The 24,347-nt window shown below is 29.4% G+C and overlaps 1 protein-coding gene across 1 annotated transcript; it reads right to left on the bottom strand.

Moving 5' to 3' along the window:
- Positions 1 to 1,255: 1,255 nt before the first annotated feature.
- LOC131063172 (transcription factor MYB102) lies at positions 1,256 to 3,688 on the bottom strand. The gene is made up of 3 exons (XM_057996957.2): positions 3,190 to 3,688; positions 2,171 to 2,590; positions 1,256 to 2,088 (listed from the first exon to the last, which is right to left on the bottom strand). Exons 1-3 carry the CDS (start codon positions 3,386 to 3,388, stop codon positions 1,424 to 1,426), a joined length of 1,284 nt encoding a protein of 427 aa, XP_057852940.1. The 5' UTR covers positions 3,389 to 3,688; the 3' UTR covers positions 1,256 to 1,423.
- Between the last annotated feature and the right edge of the window lie 20,659 nt (positions 3,689 to 24,347).

Below are 24,347 nucleotides of genomic sequence, written 5' to 3'. Positions count from 1 at the left end.
TTCCTTATGCATAACAAATATAGTTTTTAATTTAGTTTAATATTTTTGATTCATTGTAGCTCACATGTACTCGAAAACAGACTCAAAATGTAAAGATAGAAAGTGTCTAGTCAAGACTTTCCATTGTTTTTTAGAACTTGTTTTAGTGCCCTTGATTGAAAAGCATCACATTAACTATTCTTACATATTTTGTGCACAGTTATCCCCTTCCACATTTAATCACCTTTTAACTTGCCATTTCTTATGATTTTGCCACCTTAAATACTACAGGTCCCAACGGTCACACACAAAATGTTCAAAACATGATTTTTCAATTTTGACTTATGGTATCTCAACTTCAATTTGCATGAATATTCTTGGACTAGAACAAAATAATCATTAATAAGAGACCAATGCTTTAAAAATAATAGAATAAGACAATGAATACAATGTAAATAAATAGACGCACACAAACACCTGTATATACCAAGCATCTCAAAGTGCTCATTTTCATAGTAGAACCTCAATATGATTGTTAAACAAACTTTCCTTCACTTGGAATTCATTTATGAATAGTTTTAAAAAAATCATACATTGTTTTAAATCATTTTACTTTTAGAACAGAAAATGCCTAAATGTTGATAAGACATCATCCCATTCTAACAATTAGTTTTAGTGTAGGAATGGGCTAAAATGTCCCAATAGATATTTCTTGCCTTTTAGAAGGAAAGAGTAATGTTGCAAAAGATGCTACCACAATAGTAAAAGGTGTTGTAATGGACATATACAATATCCACCTAGAATACAAATAGTACCATAGTCATATAGACACAATCTCACCAAATTATAATAAGACATATAGATAAAAAGTATAAACAAAAATTAGAGTCATAATCCCTCCTCTTAAATTATATCATCCATTAAATCCTTTCTTTTTATACTGAAATAGAATCATTTTCTCTTATAAAAGAAGTCAAACTTTATTTCTATACTAAAAATTAAACTAAGCATATTAGAATTAAAATAACTAAAACATTTTTTATCCTTTCTATAAACATCATCATTGAATGATATATTAAAATGTTAGTTGTAAGTAATTGTAATCACTATCACCTAATTGTAAGACATTAAAAATAACATCCTACTTCTTCGAGCATATTAGTGAATATACATGCATTCTATTCACCGGGGATCCCTTTTGGAGAAGAGTGTAACCATATGAATGTTTTACATCTTGATTTTCTCCTTCGGGAAAATCAGATGTCAAGTGATGCCATTTAGCAAACAATTCCCTTGCGAGGAATAATACTTTTGATAAGGCTATTACTTATGTTATATGTTATGGGTTACAATAACCAGACTGTGTTAAGAGTTAAGGCTGCTTCAACAAAAGAAACTATAAACAAGTCTGTTGAAAATCTTTCCATGAATGCTTCCAGTTGAACTAAGATGTTCCCACTCCTAAGAAATCGATGAAGGCAACGTTAGCTCTGTCCTTCAACTGTCCCTCCTCGAGTGCTTTGTCATTGGATTTGGAGCATGAAGGCTCAACATCTAGTATGCTCAATTTTAAATCTGCATATTTCATTTCAAGAGCTAGTGGCCCTTGATTATCAATGGGCTTGTCATTTTTTCTAACATAAGACTGATGGAATGTTATATTTTCCTCTTTCCCCGTGGTTGTGCAATTAGAACTCTGAGAATAGTTTATACCTACTCGACCAATTGAAAGATTGTGGCTGTTGCCACTGGTAAATTTGATAGCCTGTGAAGAATTCTCGTCTTCCTCACCTTCTGATGGATCTTCACCTGTATTTCTATGAGAATGTGTTAGTCTATGATGATTATGAACATGTGGCAATTTAAGTTGTGTATCTGAACCAGCTGCATCTCGTTGTTTCCAAACATAAGTGAGCCTTTCACACTGTGATAAATCTGTTGGTGTTGGAATTACTGTACCAGAGAAGATTGTAGGCAATAAGGAAGCTGATGGTAATGAAGTAGTTTTCATGGTGGATTGTGGAGAGCAAAGTTGTTTCCTAAATTGGGTATTATGTTTACTCATAACTCTATTGCTGTAATCCTCTCCTTCAACAGATGGAATGTTACCTGATGATAAATTTTATATCAGCCAAACTAATTTCTATCTGAAACCCACCAAAACAAATAAGCATGTCATTTCAACACCTACCTCGTGAATTGATGCATAAAATTGGCTCTGTGATCTGCCGGTTGTGATTGGGTTCAATAGATGGATTCATCGTAAGCCCTTGATATTTTCTTCTACAATATCTGTCTACAAAAGCATTGTGAGGAGTATGTGCAAGGTGGTGACGATAATCGACAGTTGAAGTTGCCTTTCTGAGAGAATAGCATAGCTTTCGTTTGCCATAGATACGAGATCGCTCTCTAAATTTTCTTGCCATGATAACATGCCAGTGGTTCTTCACAGCGTTGTCTGTTCTTCCTGGAAACAGCCGGGCGATCATGGCCCATTTGTTTCCATGTAATCTGTGTGCTGCGACAAGCCTCTCTTCCTCTTCTTCTGTGAAAGGCCTACGGTTTATGCGTGGATCCAACTGATTATACCATCTCAATCTGCAGCTCTTCCCTGCAAGTGCACAAACGAAGAAATCGGGACTGATTCAAAATCAAAGATTGATTTAGTTTCTGCAAGATCAAGATCTTTTCTCTTTCTGCAACTTAAACACCAAATCTATCTAGAAAGAAATCGAGGCACACCCAAAATCCTGAAACACAGCTATCTATGCAGATCATTAGGCTCTATAAGCTATGAACTAAAAAATCAATCTAGAAAAAGAGAGAAAAAAACAAGAGAGTTTTTCCTCTGTCCATTATTTCTTTCTCTATTTAGGGTTTGTCGAATATAGCCAATTTGACCTAACCTAATCCATTTCAATCCATGGTGAAGCAGATCGATATATCGGCCTGCATACTATATTTACACTGGACAATATCCCTTGCCGGAATAACTGCTCAAGAAAATTTCATTATATTTGTGTATATGTATGATTGTGATCTAAATGTGTGTGCAATGGTGTGCTGGTCTATTTTATCAATAGAATCCTTTAGAAAAAGGCCTAAATTTTCAAATGGGTTCTTTACTGATCATAAAAGAGCTACAATGAAGTCATGGAAAGAACCCACAATAAATATATATATAAACAACAAGAAAACATACTAAAATACCTGATCTTCCATGGAGTTTGTCTGCAATAGCGTTCCAATTTTGGGGACCATAGTTTTGCACAAGCTCCCTAAGTTTCTCATCTTCAGCCGGTCTCCAGTGACCCCTCTGGCACATTTTGGACTCTAAACATTCTTCTTTTGCTTCAATATCAGAGCTACCACTAGTTCTTTCCATTTTCTGAAAGACAGAATCATTCATCTTCTGCAAAAAATCTCGAAAACTCTCCTCACTGATCTTCTTCAAGAAGCTGGATTGAAACCGTTTACATAATAGCTATCTAGCACTAGTCCTGTCTAACAATAACCTCTGTAAAAACAAAACAATCCAAAACTGATGCATCTCATCAATGGGTGAACCCTGTAGAGAAGGGGTTTTATTCCACAGTTACGTGTATGGTTGGACAACAAATGACAAAAGCTCTCCCAACATTTCCACAGATGTGACGAAATACAACCCTGCCTTGTAAAAAACAAAGGCATGGACCCGTCTGCAATTGGACACAAGATAAGCAACCCTTGATAGAAAACAATATAAATAGAGCCGCTGTACTTGTTATGTTATGTAATGGGTACCAAGGAATTAGGTTAACAATACCCATCTGTGATGGCACGTCCCTTTTCTTCAATTCACACGATATGGTTTCAGGGAAGGAAAGTGACATGTACTTGGCAGCATATGGCCGGTATGCTATTTAAAAATAATTCTTCAACTTCCATCAGGAAGTTCTTCCATCAAACTCAGGGACCCACCAGACTTTTAGAAATAAAACATGACAACCATTACCACCCGCAGGGACTGTGAGAGCTAAGGCAATAAAAAAATAATGAATCTTCTGCTTCTACTTCTGCCATTACAATTACAGTTAAATTCAGTGCAGAAAGAGCGCGACATGAATTTGGTATGAACAATTCGTAGCTGTGGGTGGGTACCCAACCGTTACAAGCTTTTTCTTCTAGTAAAAGTTATATTCTGGCGTAGGCTAAAAATATGGTCGTTACAAACGAAAAAGAGCTTGCTTGGTCATTTATTCTCCATTAATTCTGCTGTGTGAATAATTTAAAGCATCAGTTAGTTATGGGCTGATATGAATAGTAAATATGTGTATAGAATGAGGTTTTGGAGATGTTAGAAATCCTTTTCTGCAGCAACAATAATCTCCAAGTTGATCTACTTTGAGCGACGTTCGGTCTTCATTTGGCAAGACGTTTGCTTAGTCCAAACATACCAACCAACCTCTCCCAATTACCAAACGCATACGACACCATTTTACTCCGATCGCTCTCTTCTCTAAAAATTATCGATTTCATACAAATTGTCACAACAAATTTCACGTCCAAATTTGAAACACCATGCGTAATATACCTGTCAGCAATTTCTGTTATTGTAGTAAGCCACAAATTTATCTCCACAGTGTACGCCTGAATATAAGTAATCTACTATTGTAACGTTTACGCTGCCCTAAAATTTATACGCGGGGGTATACAAAAACATTTGTTGGCTTCTACACCAACCTTCGACGTAGTAGTTGTATCTAGTGACTATGGTAGTGTGACCATTTACGCATTAGTGAACATTTTTCTTCTTTTATTCACTTTTGTCTTTCGAGGCATGATGAAAACCACAGGTCTGATTCAAATTTTACCAGTTGCATCAGTAGGTGCAAGATTTTGTCCATTTGTGTGAATTCTTTTATTGTTAAACAAAAGTTCTGGATATTGTGCTATAATAATCACAATAAAATATTGTATAGAAAACATTGGTATAAAAAAAATCTATATATTTTTTTTGTTAGTAAGGTAAAGAATTTGGAGTTATTATAATTTTTGTTTTTGTTTTTAGTAATTTATAAAATAATTTATTGGTATAATTTTTTTTTATTAAGAATTTTATGTTAAATCAAATCAATTTGAAATCATGAATATAAGTTAATGCATTTTTTATTAGAAGTTAGAAATTGAGTAGTATCTATTGAAACAAAGTTGGCGAATCTAAGTTAACACCTCTTTGCTTAAGAGGTAAGGATTGAGAGACATCCACTCCACCAAGATCATTTACTGTACAATTTTTTATTAAAGATCTTACATTGCATAAGATTTATTTTTTAATAAATGCATTCAAAATTATTCAATTTTACCAATAGATTGAAAAGCCTTTAAATTAATTATCTTATTTATTTCATTTATAAAAACTAAATTACATTACAAATAAAATATTTTTAATTTTATTTTTTAATATTTATATATTTTAAATTAGAAAAATTGAATTTCATTAAAAAAAAATCATTTTCTTTTTCAACTCTTTAAGATACCCTTCTTATCCATATTAATAAACATGTGCTACAATCCCAAGTCTTCTCTTGTTTTCATTAATTCCAAAATAAAAGTAATTTGATAAATGAAGTCATATTTTAAAAATAAAGAGATTCTTGTTAGGTGAGTCTACATTTAAAAATTTAAAAGGTATTTATTATATGTAATATATTATAGGACTATGCTATTGTGCTAATAATTATACAATTTTATCATGTGTTTACAGACTAGGATAGAAAAGAAAGTGTTGATTTAGATTAATAATAGTTAATAATAAATTGAGTTAAATTTTAAAAATAAAAGTAATATTAGAGAAAGTTTTTTTTTTTTTTTTTTAATAAAATATTAATTTGATCTTGGTAATCATTAATATGATGTACTTAATGATTAAATTTTGACTTTCAAATTCAAAATTAATATTATATGATGTAGGTGCATCTAAGTGGTATGGGGATTAACTTATATCAATTGATTTTTTATTTTTTTAATGTATATTTATGTTCAAGTTACTAGGAGGTTTTTAGAGAAGCTACCAAAAAAAATTACAAATATTTATTGTGTCATGTAGCTTGGATATCTTGTTGTTAGAGAATGCAGTGAGATCATATTCATATTTCATGAGATATGGGCCAATAGAAGAGCATAACACAGTCTCTAAGTCTTAATTATACTTACAAGTTTACATGCTTTTCTCTTGCACTAGAACTTTGGGAGTTATAGTAACCAAGGAGCTGTGTAGATATCATCACATTTAATTTGGAGGTTTTTTACACTTAGCCTAGATCTACACATTTCATGTGGCTTTGAGCTTTGTGTGACATTGTAGTTTATGTGCTTCATCTTTATGAATGGAAATCACTATTTATTATTAATTATTATTGTGAAGGAACAATATGGGAAATATAAGATGAATTATCATATGTTAAGTGCATCAAGGAAGATGTCAAATATAGAATAGAGGATAAGTGCAATCATAAAGAAATGAGGTAAAAGAATTAGATTAAGGTATGGAGTAGATGTTGTAGACTAAAATTATTTGAGTCAAGAGTTTAAACATACTATGGTATGATTCTATAGGAATTTTAGAAATTTATAAGTGGTATTTGGGTGGGTGCAAGAAGTTGGGTCCCAATTTCGCGGAAGTCTACAAGCAAAAAAGTTTGCCGCTAGAAACGAGCGCCCATTTTTTAAGAAACGGACATCCGTTTAGCTTTGGGGCCCCGACCCATAAAAATAAAATGCATGCACATTTTGAAAAATGGGTGCCCATTTAAGATCAGACCACCATAGAGAAATAGGTGCACGATTTTTAGAAATGGACACATGTTTCTAAAAATGGGCACACGTTTCTTAAAATGCTACAAATTTCAAAACGGGTGCCCGTTTCATAGAAGATGGAGTCAGAAAAATACGTATTCCTTAGTTTTGGCTTCAGTATAGGCTTGGTGGGACCAAGCCTATGCTTAGACCTCAAAAAAAATAGCTAAGGCAATGGAATACCAAATTTATGCCTTGCAATAATTTTTGAAGGTCTTCATGATCGTATTTTTTTATGAAATGAAAACCCATTCGATTTCTCATTGTCTTGATTTAAAAAATGTAAATTTCATAGAGATATGATTATTTTTACTATTTTTTGCATTATTTATTACTCAAAAGCGGTACCTAAATGTAAAATAGTGAGGTTCAGTAAAATTTTAATAACTTTATTGTTTTTAGGTTTTTTGGAAAATAAATTATATGACACCAATCTACATACAATTGTTTTGGAAAAAAAAATTAAAAATATGAAATTTTCATTAAATTATGGTGGTCGTATACAAGATGTTTTGAAAATGTACTTTATAGTTAATTAAGAATTAATAAAAAAAAATATATTCAATAAAAAAATAAGAAAAAATATTCTCATCAATATTTGGTGTCTTAGGTATCTTTTCCTAGAAGGACTTGTTAAAATTCATTTATTTACGTCAAAATATGGTGGTCGTACACATGTGTGGTATGGTCCTAAAACAAGCATTTTGAAAAAGTGGTTTTTAAACATGCCTACCAAAACACAATTTCTACCATGTGGGTATTGAAATAAATTACATATTTGAAAATTAGACTCTGAGCACTACATTTTCTAATACTGAAGTTTTTTTAGATTCAATCTCTAAGTGCCTCAAATTTTGACATCAATCGACAAAAAATATGAAAAATGGGGAAAACACTTCCACTTTTTGCCCAAAAGTGGGGCTTAACTCGTTGCAGCCACCCATTTATAGGATTATATGTTTGTGTTTGTAGAATCCATGTATGTTACATTTAACCATTTGTTTAATAGTATTGTAATCATGTGGTTGTGGCATGGCATGTGAGAAGGCCCTTTCCAAAATACCATAATGTGTTTGAGGATTTAGTAATATGTGGGTGAATATTTTTGGGTTGGGTGATCCCCTTGATGAACATTCTAAACATAAATCTATTGTTATTTGTAGTTTTTATTTCTACTTGTGTGTGTTAGTTATGTTTGTTTTATAGATATATATTCCTTCATTGGATCCTCCTACAATGATTGCATTAAATAATATCAAAGATAGTTTTATGATGGAAAGATTATAAATAAAGTGTTGACCATGTGATAGTTTATAGGAGGTAGCTATCGGGAATGCACCAACCAAGTAAAGTTATCAAGATTCACCAAATAGAGATGATGTTGAAATATGAAAAGCAAAAGGTTGAAATCTATGAAGTAATTGAAATGAAGATTTAATTATTTTTGTTGACAAATGACTAAATGGAGGTAGCTTATAATGACTTGAAAAATAATTTAATGTGAGGAAATTCTAGCGTTTTGTGACCAAATTATCAAACCTGAGGTAATCCAAGGAGGTTTTCACTTGTTGATAAATTATATTTTATAGGTATCATGCAAATGTATTTTATGGAATTATCATTGACTCTAAGGCAATCATAAGGATTTACAAGTAGATTATCACACATGGTGTAGTCAATAATAGATTGTGAGGTTAAAATGTTTTTTTTAATATAATGGTGGAGGACCACATAAATAATTTATTAAAATAAAGAGAAAGATACATATGAAGAGCTAGGTATAAGAAGCTGGCAAGAATCTAATCAATGATGTTATAGTGGCTACAATAAACTTTTTATTCCTCTTTAATATTAATAGGGGAGTGTATGTTGGGGCCATTATTTAATTTAAAAGGAGATAAATTTACATTTTTTTATAAAGGTTCATTTATCATCTACATAACCCACCTCAGAAGATGAAGGATGAGAAGGAGTTTTTAGTTTATGATCTTTGCATTTTTTTTTGATCAAATTTCTGAAGAGCCCTAGAATTGTTTAATTTTTTACCTTGGGGAGGATATTAATTCTTCTCAACATATTTTACTAAAGGATTCATTAATTGTGCTAAAGGAGTCATTATCAGTGCTAAAGAAACAATTTCTTTAAATGCCAATAGTGAAATATTTGAGAGGTAATTTGCATAAGGGTATCTTTACACCATGGAGCTTGTTAATATATTTTACTTTTGATGTAACATGTTGCAAAAAAAAATAACCTATTTCATAACATCTCCTACAATGAAATAAAAGTCCTTCATAATCTAGTAATTATGTTTAAGAACAACTAACAGCATTAAGAATTATTTTCGTAGAAAATTACTTTTGATGTAACATGTTGCAAAAAAAAAATAACCTATTTCATAACATCTCCTACAATGAAATAAAAGTACTTCATAATCTAGTAATTATGTCCAAGAACAACTAACAACATTAAGAATTATTTTAGTAGAAAATCTCTTGCAGAGGTTCATTTCTACTTTGGATTTGAAAAAAAGTACTATGAGAATAATCTATAGTATTCTTATGTATATAGCCAAGAAATAAACTAACAAATTATCAATGGATTTGAAGCATGATTTGATCCATTTAATTGAAGTGAAAGATTTATGAGATGAACCCAGATTCACATGATGTTGAAGGATTTAGAAGAAGGATTGAAGGTTGAATTCTAAGGTTTATGTAAATAGGATTGCTAACTCCAAGTCTAATGGTGATCAATGAGGATTGAGTCCCTATGTTTGGTGGAAATTACATCACCAATTGTGAGGTAATATTACAAACCAATCAAGTAGGATCAAATAAATTCTCCTTTAGATTGACCACTAACAATGAGGGAATCTATTATCATGTGCATAAAGAAGTGTGGCGAAGAATATTTAATATAATCACAAAAAAATTAATATGGCTAGTGGCAACAACAAGATAATGATTTTTGATTCAATTTCAACATCCTATCTCTTGGTTGTAAGGATGTTGATGTTGATCTTCTTGTTGACTTTTGTGTGTCTCCTATAGAGGTGGAGAGATGGTTGGGAAAGATTTTCTCAATGTCGCATTTTTTAAAGTGTATGGTTATGGGAGCCATGATAAAACCCATGGTTATGTATTTTTGTTTTTTATAGGGACATGATGGATGCTAGCAGTTTTCAAGGGCCTAGTTTGGCCAATGTTACTTTGAGATCTTTGATCATCCTCAATGTTCAGGTTATGGGTGCCTCGAAAAACCCTTGGTATCTATTGAAGGTTAAGGGTGCCTAGATAAAATCCTTGTGCTTTTGTTAGGCTTTAGGCTTCTTCCTTTTCAGATAGGTTTCATTTATTTCTCTTTGTTGCTAGGTTGAGTTTGGGCTACTGGTTATCTTTGATGTATCTTTTGGCAGTTGTCTATTTTGGGTTTGGGATCCTTGTTTAAAATCTGAGGGTTTCGGTCCCTTCAAAGCCTATTGTAAGGGGTTTTGGGTCCCCTCAAAACCTGTTGCCCTTTAATCAAAATGAGATAATGATTTTTCAAATAACCTTAAGATTATATTTTAAAATTGTAGCATAAGTATGATTATTGCATTGTATGACAGGTATTTTTTAAGCAATCATTTCAACTAACAACCCAAATTTTCTTCATTATAAAAGTTTACACTACATATTAGTAATTATTTAAGTATTTTACCCTTCATATGGTATTAGAGCCAATGAACAACAAGAAATAGAATGATTATTTTGTAGAATATATTCGATTAGTTTGTTGCATGATGGAATGAAGATTCAAGGAAGGGCAATGCAATATTGACTTAGGTTAAATCAATCTAGCAAACTCTCCTGATATACTTAAAAAATTAATTATGAGTAGTTGTAACTAGTGATAAGGCTCATTATAGAGTATAAATGGAGAGTTAGCATAGGATGTGGTAGCAAGGATGATGCAGAAGGATCAAGTGGTGTAAGGGCAATCCTGCATCACCCAAAAAAAAAATTTATTATTGTTAGTTTTCTTTAATATTTTTGTATTTATGGATACCCATTTGGGTGAGTAAGAAATTCCAACTTTCAGAATCGTTCTATTGCTAATTTTCTAGCTAACCTGCTATTTTTAGAAAGTTTTAATTTGAAGGCAGATGGAGCTAGAAATTTGTGGAAAGATTTAGAATGGAAAAATAAGCACTTTTATGAAAGAATATGGTTAAATCATTAATGGTTTGAAATTTATTCAAGTTTCAGTTTCCTGGAGAATTTGATAAAAAAAATTTCCAAGACAGATTTGAGACATTAAACGGCCTTGAACAACCTCGAAAATAGTGAGAATTTGCAAAGCGGATTCTTATCATATTCTTCACTTAGAGATCTTTCCAAAGGTTCAAAAGGTGTGTCAATCTGATTCCTAGATCAAAAGTTATGGCTGTCAGAAGTTGGTAATTTTTCTAAAAGTTTCCACTATTCAAATTTGTCTCAATTTTGAATTCAAATTGTATTTTTTGGCACTATATCACCAATTTTAATTTTTAAATTATAATTTTGGCTCCAAACCAGGGAGAGGCAAAAAAAGGAATCTCATGAAACCTAAAATATTTAAGTGGATGGAGAGAAAAATAAAAAGTAAATAGAAGAACAAAGATTTGAGGAATGAAGAAGATTGAAGCATCTAGTTCAATGAATATTTAAGAGAAAAAAAATCAAGAGACCAACATGGATAGAATAAATGCAAATGTGAAAATGGTGATGCAAAAGATTTCAAAAATATGAAAATTTGGATTATAGATTCTAAGTATATCCTCAAACCCACCTTTTAATGACAATAAAATTATCTTTATTTAGATAAATTTATATATACCAGTGACGAACTCCATTTTACTATTGAAAACATAAAAAATAGTAAATAAATAAAAGATCCCTTGTATGAGTGTAAACTAAAAAAAAAAATATCTTGGATAATATTCCTAGTAAGATTTCTTAGAGATAAATTAGAAACCATACAAATAGATTATATAAACTATTTTATAATAGAATAAATTCTAAGACATCCATGTCAACTCATAATTTAAAATTAATAAAAAATGTTTAAAATGCAAAAAGTATTGAAAAAGTTAAGCAATTTTGTGAAACCTAAAAAGAAAGATGAAAAAACAAAATAGGTTATGTCTAGTGTTGCAGGTCTCATGGATTGTATATAGGAAAGTGAAATGATCTAAATATAGGGATTCAATAAAATTATCTATAAGAGCTCCTTTTTTTAATAAATTATTTTTAAGTAAAAGAATAATAAGACAAGTATTTTTTAAAATATAAATCCTAAAATGTTAACTATCAATGTAATCATGGGCTTGACAAGTTGATCTAGTGCATTGAATATCTAATCATGCTTTCATTTCTTTAACTATTGAGAGATGACAAGGAATGAATTCATGTAATTATTTTATTTCATCATACATTATATTTTTATAATCATTATCACAATATTAATCTATAGAAATTTCATCCAAAAGCTAATTATATACTTCATTTTTACCACTAAAAGATGTACCTTTAGGTATCTTCATATTTTCTTCATCCATATGTGACATGAAATTAATTTAATCAATAAGTGAAGATATAATAATATATGCATAATAGCATTTAACCTTCTCAACAATCCCAATCTACTCATATATTTGATCAAGATTATGAGGCTATAGTCTTCTGAGCGTGCTACTCAAACTTGTCTCATAATTATTAAGACACACTAAATCTCTAGGTCTAAAAAATCCAGAGATAACTAACAAAGGCATACTAAATCTTTGTAAATAAATAATAAAGTTTTTCATCCTCATATATTTTTTATTTTAAATAGTTCTTGAACAAGAAAAATAAGATCAATGCTACTCAAATTCTACTAGAAGCTCATTGTGATTAAAATAATATGCATATGGCCCCTAACCTGGCATACCCTATCTCTATAGTTATTGTTGTCCCTATCTTGGTGGGCCCTACTCCCTCTCTATGAACTATTTTGGTGTATGTCATTTAATCTCAGTTACATTTACTTAAGTTCAACTTAGGTAACCAATATTTACATTAAATTAATTATTTTTATGTATTATTTAATAATATTGATAGTGCATTTAATAATTATTATTGGGTAGTTATTTATAATTGGACTTTACCTACTCTCGCATTTGCTTGAGATACATGTCCATATCGTGTGTTGTCCTACCTACCACCTTTTTCTTTATAAGAAAGGGCTTCGTATGTTTTAATCATCTTATTCTCATGATACATAACATGATGATAAATATAAAAAACCAATCTCTAGTATCATCATTAAGGGTTCAATAAAGACATTCATGAAAACATCCTCAACATCAATCTTATAATCTCTAATTAAATCATTGAATTGCAAATGTGTTCTTATTAATTAAAAAAAAACATCCAAATTAAACTTTGGAAAGTGTTCTTTAACTTCAATATAAACAACATTTAGATAACCTTGAATACCATTAAAATTCAGTGGCTTGTATCTTTCCAGAAAAAAAGAAAAAAAAAGGCCTTCTTTGAGGACATGATTGGAGTCAAGTTGTTGTGAATTATGTATTATGACAAAATGAAGAGGGAAAACTATGGAGACAAAGACCTTTAAAATATTCTTTCAATAAAATATCATCTCCCTTATAACCATTTCACAATTATATTTTATCTATAATAATATCTTATCCTTATCAACACAACCTATATCTCTCTCTTTCTTAGAATATTTATTACTTTTAAACTTTATTATATGAGGAATTTATATCAATCAAGCCTTGATACAAATGATTCGTGTGCTTCTATTAAAGACCTCACAAAATTTTACAAGATATTCAGCTATATGAATCAATATCCTCACTATCATGCATATTTTACTTAGAGCATACATAACATGATACATAACATACATACACAACCATTTCATAATTATTTTTTATCTATAATAATATCTTATCCTTATCAAGAGAACCTTTATCTCTCTCTCTCTCTTTCTTAGAAGATTTGTTAGTATTAAACTTTAATATATGAGGAATTTATATCAGCCAGCCCTTGATACAAAAGATTCACATGCTTCTATTAGAGATCTCACAAAATTTTACAATATATACAACTATATGAATCAATATCCCCACTATCATGCATATTTTACTTAGTATATACATAACATGATAGTATTAATAAAATATACATGCTTTTTCTATTCACATTAGTTATATTGCATCCACTAAGAACCCATATGCATTGTGTGAATAGTATAATTCAGAAAACAAACTTGTGATTGACTCCCATATAACAATGTACTCCCTCTTGAATTTTAGAAAGATGAAATACTTGGAAATATATTGCATCCTTAATTATTCCTCCTCCTATGACTACATATCTTGTAGAAATATGTAATACACATGTATAAACAACAATAATCCTTTACAATTAAATCAACTCCACCTACAGAGCTACCACCTCTCTAAAGAGGATAAAAATATTGAAGTAGCTAAGTTATGCTCAAAAATATATTTTATTCTAGAGCCATTCCACTAGAAAAATCACTTTATAATTTTTTTCAAACATGTTGCAATACTTTCCATCAAAGTATGAAGATCTTCAGTTAGAAAAAATTCTCATTCTTTACTCTTTCTCATATAGATAGGTTTGAATTTCTCTAGTATTATTTCCAATCTATTGATTCTTCCAACTAATTGCTTGATTTTCTCTAAATATTAGCCTTGTCTTATCACTAAGAAACTCATATCAGTGTTCAATGAATAGTAAAATCATATTGAAAGTATTTTTTATTTGGACTTCAGCTTCTATAGGACATAGGGGGCTCACCCTTAATGACACTAAACATGAATACTAACTACAACTATTCCATAATACCTAGGAGAGATAAAAATGCATTCATATTAATAATGAATTGTAAGTTTTAATTAGAAGACTATTTGTTTTCTTGTAATCTATGTTAGATTTTATGCCCAACACTGAGAACAAATTTGTAAGTCATCCTTCACACACAAGAGAGAAGCACTCTTCAAGATATTATTCCATAGAAAAGGAAAATGAATTAAGATGACATGCAATGTAAAAATACCTTTCTTATAAAGCCAAAGATGGTAGTTAGAAGTAAACAAGATCTTGACACATGTCTTAATCCTATGCAAGGGTAGGTAGAGATCAACTACTCAATTAAAAATACTATTGTAACCTAGGAAATAATATAATGTGTTGGTCTTACCTAAGTTGGACATAATTAAACATAAATAGGATTAAACTATTTACTCTAATAGTTTTTTTAGTTCCCATATGTGATAATAAATAATTAAAATAAGTAATAACTTAGCTATAGATTTTTAAAATTTTAAACCATATTAGAAATGGGAACTAGAAATTATTGATTGATGCCTATCATTGTTCTAAAGAGTTATAACTCATGTATTTATATTACAGTGCTTAACATATCTTGATGGTCAACTAAAATATTATCACTTTTTGATAATATGACTTGTAAAAACCTACATCACAATGATTCTTAATAATCCATTTGAAACTATAATATACACATGACTCCTAGGCAATAATTTACACCATCCCTTGTTCAAACAAAACATCATTAGAATAATTCAAAGGAGTTAAATTTCTTGAATAATATCTATAGTCCTTAATTATTTCATTCAAAGAGTATTACATTCTCAAGTTGGAGATGATGGCATGTATTAATATGTATCTATATATGATACAATTAAAGGCATGATAACATTATCATATAATTACTTATAGAAATATACCTTCCCCTTTATAGTTCATTTTCCCAAATCATTTATAACTCCTTCCTAAATGACAAGTGAAGTTACATTTAATGACTAGATAAAAACTTAAATTGAACCCTGAAATAGCACTTGTCATATTGAGCTTCCTTAATCTATAAATGAAAATGAGAGTTGGAATATTCCTTGACCTATTATTTTCCTCCTTATCTACTCTTTTTGTTGCAACTAAAGATAATTTGCCATTTTATTTTACAATCCCAGGGACATTTTTCAACTAGGTGTAAAAAAGCATTTACTATTTCATTTTCACTTGACAAGTGAAAATTTTCACCTCTACATAAGAACCCATTTCACTAGCAATAAAAAAAAAAATTATCATTCACTTAAAGCCTTCTAGATATTAAATTTTTCCTTTGTAGTTAATTTGAGATTTTATTGAATATTTCCAAACATATAAATCCTCTTCCAACACATTTATTTGCAACCATTTTGTTCTACATTTATTCATTCAAATCACTTGAACCATTTATTGCAATTATTTTGCAGTCTTAACACTAGCATCCCTTTCTCGATGGTTTAATTCATATGAAATATTTTGAAGAAAACTATACTTAGGCAATCTCAACATCACAAGAAACTTTTTAGTGGCTAGAGAAACAACAATATGATATTTAAAACATTTAAAATACAATCTCAAATCCCTTACTACAAAGTTAAAACTCATTTTATCATCACCTGTGTGTGTGTGTGTGTGTGTGTGTGTGTGTGTGTGTGTGTGTGTGTGTGTGTATGTGTGTGTGTGTGTGTGTGTGTGTGTGTGTGTGTGTGTATGTGTGTGTGTGTGTGTGTGTGTGTGTGTGTGTATACATACATATATGTATATATATGTCTATGTATATATATACATAGACATATATATATGTCTATATATGTATATACATATACATATACATATACATATCCATATATGTGTGTGTGTGTGTGTGTGTGTGTGTGTGTGTGTGTGTGTGTGTGTGTGTGTGTGTGTGTGTGTGTGTGTGTGTGTGTGTGTGTGTGTGTGTGTGTATCTATATGTATATATATATAGATATATGTATGTATATATATATAGATATATGTATGTATATATATACATATATATACATATACATGTATATACATACATATATATATATATGTATATGTATATATATGTATATGTATATATACATATATATATATATACATATATATATATATATATGTATGTATGTATATAGTTACATATACATATATATATATATATATCTGTGTGTGTGTGTGTGTATGTATGTATGTGTATGTATGTATATACATATATATACACATATACATATATATATATGTATATACATATATATATACATACATATATATATATATATACATACATATATATATATATACATATATACATATTGATCTGTAATAGGTCGAAGCCACAACATTTTAAATTATTATTATTATTATTATATTATTATTATATTATTATTATTATTATTATTATTATTATGTTTGATTAGATTGACCCTAGAGCAATTCATTTTGGTTGTGATGGGACATTTTTATGTTGTTAGCAATCAAAAATCATGCAAAACTCTATCAATATAAGTATCTAGGTGTTGGAATAGCTATAGGTGACAATTTGAAGGTGAAAATAATAGTTATTTATAGCTTAAAACATTAAAAATCCCCCCTAGAGCCTCCTCCATGTAATAGAAATATTTTTCAATGTGGATTTGAAGGTTATTGCAATCTTAGAAAGGAAAAAATGCTACAAAATAATGCTATAATTGGGGAAAAAGAGTGTGGTTTTATGCACATGAAGAGACCATAGTTTTGGCACCTAGCATGTAGTCCATATTGGAAAATATTACATCTTTAGTTAGTAGGTTAGTATAGTTTTAAAATAATAAATAATCAGTTGGCATGTTTTGTTCCCATAGATTTGTTGAATAGTTGTTTGACGGGAAACAAAGACTTTATAAGTCATTAAATTGTGATGTAAATTCATCCATTTTAATTCTCAAAAAATTAAATTAATATATTGTCTACATTATTTTGTTTGTTACAATGGTTTTATCTTCTAATTATTTTTGTGATCCTCTATTTTCCAATTTGGTATCAAAGAAGGATATAAATATGCACCTATGATAGAAGATAGTCTCGAAAAAGGATGGGGTGAAGAAGAGAAGGTATAAATAAAGCATGTGTTTTACCAAGTAGTGAGGCATCCTTTTGATAGGATGTTCATTGTTAGAATCAACTTATATTTGACTTCTCCCCTACCATAACTACAAGAGAAACTTTGTGTCAAAAATAAAAAGGCATTGTTGAATGATGGTGATGTTTGAAATATTGTAAAAAAAGAAATTTAATCATGTCTATTGAAGTTGCCACCATTTTTGTAGAGTCATAAATATTTATTAAATGCAAGAAGACACACGATGGAATATGGCCATCTATATTTGTTCCAATATAATGGAAATAAATTTGGTTTGATTAGATTGGATGAATAATTCATGTGATGTGATGCTTCATAGTCTACAATCTAATTGTGTGCTAAAAATAAATCCTATCCTAAAAGTGCATGTCCTTTTCCTATGCTAGTGGGAAAACACTTAAAAGGTGAAATGGTGTCCTTTTGTATGGCTTACTCTAATACCTCTTTTCTCTTCCAACATCTAATAATGATATGTCCCTCTTTTCAATAAAAATTATAATAGTCTCATAAGTTTTCTTTATCTTAGAGGAAGACTCATTAGGCTTAGAATATTTTTCATTTTTAAGAGTAAATTATTGTTTCTAATCTAATTGAAGCTTTGGCATGGAAGAAATCTCATTTCCTATTGTTAAAAAAGTCTTAGTCTTTAATGTGGATGATCCCACAATACTGGGTTACAATTTTTGGTACATCATGATTTTTGCTGAAATCATACATTTTTTAAAATCATATATTTTTTTAAAAACATAATGATTTAAGCTTTAAGAGGTCCCGTTTGAAGTAATTAATTGAGGAGAGTTAGATCAAAGGATCTTAGATCAAAATTTCTTAGATAAAATCTCTCTACTTCAAAATCATACCTGTAATGGAGTCTCCTTCGCACCTATCAAAATGCTAATAAAAAACCACTTTTACATTAGTTTTTGGGGGGTAAAATGAATTCATTTAGAAGTTTTTTTTTTAAAGTATTTAGTCTTTATTACAAGATTTTCAAATAGTATAATTTTTAATATATTTAATTTTATTAATATATTTATGTTTTATTTCTTATGAATGTAGGTTTTTCATCAAACATTAAGGATTGTCTTTCACACATGTGAAAAAATAGAAAAATAAAATTATAAAATATTTCTTTTCCCTAGGTATTGATATCCTCATTTCAACACAAAAATAAGTTAATTCAAATGCATATGAAAAAAGTTATGCATTACAAAATACACCTCTATCCAAATTACTATTACTCTGCCATAAAAAATTAACTAAAAAAAATATATGTAACTAAAAATTATGAAAAAATATCCATTCACTAGATATTGATGTTAAAATTCTATATTTTAAAAATTATAATTTCCTTCTTGCTATAAAAAAATGTTATGCATTGCCAAATAAATATCACTTCTGAAAAATATTGATTACTATAAATATTGAGTTATTAAAAGTTACATAACAATATGGACAATAAATTTCTAATTATTTTATAAAAAATATATGTAGAATCTATATCAAAAGTCTCAAAAATTATTTGTTTACTTTATCTTCAAATTCTTAATGGTTTAGCTGTTGTAGGTTTTAGAAAGTAAAGATCTGGCAAAATGTTGATTTCAGTGTCAAAGTTGGCCAAAAAGAGTAACCCAGTATTATGGGATCACCCATGTCCTATTACCTTTTATATTAGATGACCAATACATTAATTATTATTAGAAAAAAACTCAAACTATGTCAATTTATCCTATTGCCATTTCAAACAACAACAAAAAAGATCCCAAATGAAGGCATGGTAAATGTATCTCTTGATGCATCTAAAGTGGATTAGAAATTAAAAGACAACATCTTAAATGGTACTAAAAAAATGCACAATATTAAAAAGGTACACATGATTTAACATATTTATCCTTTCTAATTAATAATTACTCAATTCTTTAACATATTGAGTAATTATTAAAGAATTGAGTAATTATTAAAGAATTATAATTTTGATTTAATAATTTTAATGCTTGGAACTCAACTTTACCAAATATCTCATTGTAATTATTGTATATCTCCTTAAAACTTCTACAAGATTCTATTTGAATCAAAAAACTATCTAAATCATTCAATAAAATAAGACCCATGGTTTCATCTTTTTTTTAGTACACAAACTTACCATTTTTTTGTAGTGAACTCAAGTGCAATATAATCCAATGTAGACCCATGGTCCCTTGACATGATTAATCTACCCATCTTAAATTTATAAGTGTGATAGTTGTGTAGTATAAGGTTCTCATTTGTGTGTTTATTTTAAGTTTAATATAATTAACTAAATGCTAGTTTTGATTTTTTAATTATTTAAGGTACTTTAGGAAAAAAATAATCCACTATAGTGAGAAAAAGAAATATTTTTATATATATTATAACTAAAAAGTGAAAAATAAAATATTTATTTCATATTGGATCTATGTGTGCCTGGTAAAAAATTTAAAAAATTGTCTAAGTAATATGTAGACCACTAAACCAACTTTTAAACACTACAAGGATCATGAAAAAATGTAGAGTCATGTCAAAATTTATGATCCTAAAATCTTATAAAGATTTAACTTCAATGGGTGATAAAACTCAATAATAGAAAAATATTATAAAAACATTGAGACCATTCGAAATTGCTCAAAACCAACATTTTGAAGAGTGTTCAATTTTGAAAATAGGAAAAAAAAAATGAAGACAAACTATAAGGTCTTACTCCAATACCTTATGGAATGTTTCCTTGATTTTTGAAAAGTTGTAATGGAAAAAGTTAAATTGCCTTACAATGAAAATTTCTTAATATTATTGTTTTTAATAATTATGATGAAAAGATGTGTCAAAAAATAATTTTCATGATGATACAATGAAAATCTCCAATTGTGAATAATATATGCCAAAAAAAAAAGGTTTCTAATTATTTTTTTTGGCATATCTTCCTCAAAATTGAATATTTATAAAAAAAATTAAGAAACCTTATTAAGATATGCATATTTTTAAGAAATTTTATTAATAATCATTGTAACTATGTTTTTTCATATCTTGATCACCATTAGAGATTTTCAAAAATAAAAATTTATTAGTATTCCTTGAATAATTTTGAAATGATGTAATGAAAAAAGTTAAATCACCTAAGAAAAAATAATTACAATAATTTTACAATTAAAAGAAATAAACGTACTACATTATCAAGATAAAAATACCTCAAGCTCACAAGATTGTGCCAAGTATCTTAATATTATGAATTGAGACAAAAAAATCAAAAAGTAACCCAAGTAAGCTTAAGACTAAGGTATGAATAGGTCTTAGATTGAGTTCATTAGATAAAGTAACATATTCACACCAACAAATAATTTTAATGTATTCATTAAATGTAGTTGCATGTCCTAAGTTGGCTCATGTAAACACTAGGTAAAAATTAATGGCCCAAAAATAGCTAGAATAGAGTATCAATATTCATAGTGTTACTTAATATGTTGATTGTGGAACTTAAACCTCAATTATGTAATAGTTTTGAGATCGAATACTTAGGTAATGCTTGATATATAGTTAGTATACATATACATATGGATGGGGAACCATAAAACTATCTAAAAAATTCCTTTTGCAAAAATTGTAGCCCTTTTTAAGGTAATTTCAAATATCACCAACCCTTCAATTGATAGAAATAAAGATAAATAGAGCATGTATAGAGTAGGAATAGAAAAATAATAAATCTCAAGTCAAGGCTCAAAGGATGAATCAACAACCATAGACTTGATGTAGACCTATAGAATTTCAATCTCGGAGAAACCACAAATTCAAGACAAGTTTTGAAGCTATTTATTATTGCATTTTTCTTAGCTAGACATGAACCTAATTCTATAATCTTCTCCTTGGGAAATAGTTCTTTGGTCACAGAGATAAGTACACCACTCTACTACATTTACTTTCTTGAAATAATTGTTACATATTATCAAATTCATAGATCCCTATCACTATCACTTTATCTAAGACTTAGTATAGGTTACCCCTAAGGATGTTTTCCTATATATGTAAAATGGATATCTATACTTTAACATAAACTATATTAAATTTTAGTTATTTTTATATTCAATCTCAAGAATATCATATCCTAATGTATAGGCATGTTTTTAATTGCTATTTTTTTATTGCTAAGTCACCCCTAAGGATGTTTTCCTATATGTGTAAAATGGATATCTATACTTTAACATAAACTATATTAAATTTTAGTTATTTTTATATTCAATCTCAAGAATATCATGTCCTAATGTATAGACATGTTTTTAATTGCTATTTTTATTGCTAAGTCAAAATTATTAGACTAGTCTAAATTGGTGGGGGCACCAAAGGGGACCTCCTCCCCTTTATTTCAACACATTTTGGGAGGCATTTAGATATATCAATACTAGAATCTAAAATGTCTCTATCTAACCTTGATGGGTGAACAACCACACTAGAGACAACAACCATATGTAGGTGACAAACCACACACATAGAAGTGACAACTACACTTAAGTAACGAACAACACATTGAAAATACACCACATCGAGATAGCACACCACATCCTAATTAAAATTGAGCACACATAGATGATCAACCACGCATAAAAATGGTAGGTACACAACTCAAACTAATTTAGATACTAAAACACACACAACCAAGAATTACTATTTTAAAATCTAGGTTGATTATCTCTTTAGAAAATTTAACTTAAACTCTAAAAGCTAAGAAAAAAATTCAATGCCACTTGATCTCTAACCCATTGACTTCTTTTCAATTATTATTACAATTTATTCTAAATAATAACTGTTTCACATCAATGCACATTTTTTCAAAATCTGGGTCACATTCCAATGTTTGGATATCCTTGAGCAGGACTCTTCACTAGAATGAAAGTAGAGTATCATATGCGATTCCAAATGGTGGACCTGGTTCACAGGTAGTTAAAATGCTCCATCTTGAGAAATATGTGTTGCCATCTTTTTCCTCTATCAGAATGAGGGACGAGAATATATGTGGGATCGTTACGTGTCACCATATTATGGCCGTTTAGTCATTATTACTGTCCAATTATCCAAATCAATGTCCCTTTTAAACATGATCATATCAAATCATAAACGTGAAAGATTACAAGATCAGAAAATTGTTAACAAGAGTTTTAAGCCTTGATCATTCTGTCATACTACGCCACCGCCAGATTATTGTTGAGAAGTCCACATAAACTTCACCATTGAGCGCGACAAGAGAAGTAACAGTTAATACTATCTTGTTTAAGAGCTCAGAATTTGCTGCAAACTTGTCCAGATACAACTTATTAATTTGAGATTTCCTGCAAGCGTTAATATTGCATTAAATTTTAGTTGTTAAATAGAAGTTTCCAAACTCCACTGGGAAAACGATCTGTTCAATTTGAGGTAACAGAAATTGTCAAATACATTGTCCCTTCATCAAGATTTTGTCAGTACAAAGTTTCTCTGTAATTCTCTGCGAGTGCTCTAGGTCAGCTAGAATATCCCGTTTTAGAGAAAGTTTTGTAGAGAAATAGAATAAGTGGGAGGCTACCATTTTAACTAAATGCAAGAAGAGGTTTATTTTTGGAATGGTAGTGAAAGAAACTTCTCAATCCCATTTCTTTCATTTGATCTGCAGAGCTCGATATATTCCTCTGGTTGTTGGTGAGATTTGGAATAGACAGATTAACGTTCTTGATCTGATATTTATATATCCTTGCACCGGCCATTGGACTTATGCTAAGAGCTTTTAGTGCACGGTTTTCATTTCAACTCTTCCATGTTTCCTAGTTAGTTAGGAGAACATTCTAACGTAACAGTAGGAATTCTTCACACCTTATAATTGCACATGGAGAAAATGGAGCATCGTTCATTTCTATATTGTGTTTGACTTTTAATTTTATGGTTTTCATATTTATAATTTATAATAATTCATATGTATGTTAAGGAGGTAAAATGTACAGTTAAAGTATTAATATCATTTGTGTTATTTGTATGACTTGATTAAAAATATGTAGAAGTAATCGTGTGTCGTCTTTATTCACCATAAAAGTGGTATCAAAAAGGGATAAGCTTAAACAAAACACTCTAAGTTTTGATTTGCTTATCTAATTCATCTAAAATTACATTAGCTTTCAAGTAGGACCCACTTATTAGTGTGATTTCAAATGAACCACTTAAACAAGTCAAAGCTTTAAAATGTGTTGTTTAAACATAAATACCAAAAAAACCATATTAAAATTGAATTACGTGAATATTTTAGAAAAATTAAAAGATTGTGGGTTTCCATAACATTTAAAAAGATTAACTACCTTTGAAATGGCAAATAAAAATGTGATCGTGTGAATGAAAGGTAATTTGTTGCACAAAAAATAGGCCACAATATTTGGTATAAACCCACCTAAGAAAATAAAGGGTGATTTGAGTGAGGAAGCCACCAAAATAAGATTAATGTAGAATAAAAAGGGTTATTGTTTCCATCAC

This window comes from Cryptomeria japonica, chromosome 11 (assembly GCF_030272615.1).
Source record: "Cryptomeria japonica chromosome 11, Sugi_1.0, whole genome shotgun sequence".
In the NCBI taxonomy this organism is placed as follows: Eukaryota; Viridiplantae; Streptophyta; class Pinopsida; order Cupressales; family Cupressaceae; genus Cryptomeria; species Cryptomeria japonica.
The sequence above is the reverse complement of the archived record's forward strand: the minus strand, read 5'-3'. Positions and strand labels throughout refer to the sequence as shown.

What these genes read in the sequence shown, in the direction of transcription:
- LOC131063172 (XM_057996957.2), bottom strand. Translation starts at nt 3,388, where the DNA reads ATGAATGATTCTGTCTTTCAGAAAATGGAAAGAACTAGTGGTAGCTCT. An exon ending in CAAACTCCATGGAAGATCAG is followed by an intron (nt 2,591 to 3,189) that starts GTATTTTAGTAT and finishes GTGCACTTGCAG; the next exon opens with GGAAGAGCTGCAGATTGAGA. An exon ending in TTTATGCATCAATTCACGAG is followed by an intron (nt 2,089 to 2,170) that starts GTAGGTGTTGAA and finishes ATTTATCATCAG; the next exon opens with GTAACATTCCATCTGTTGAA.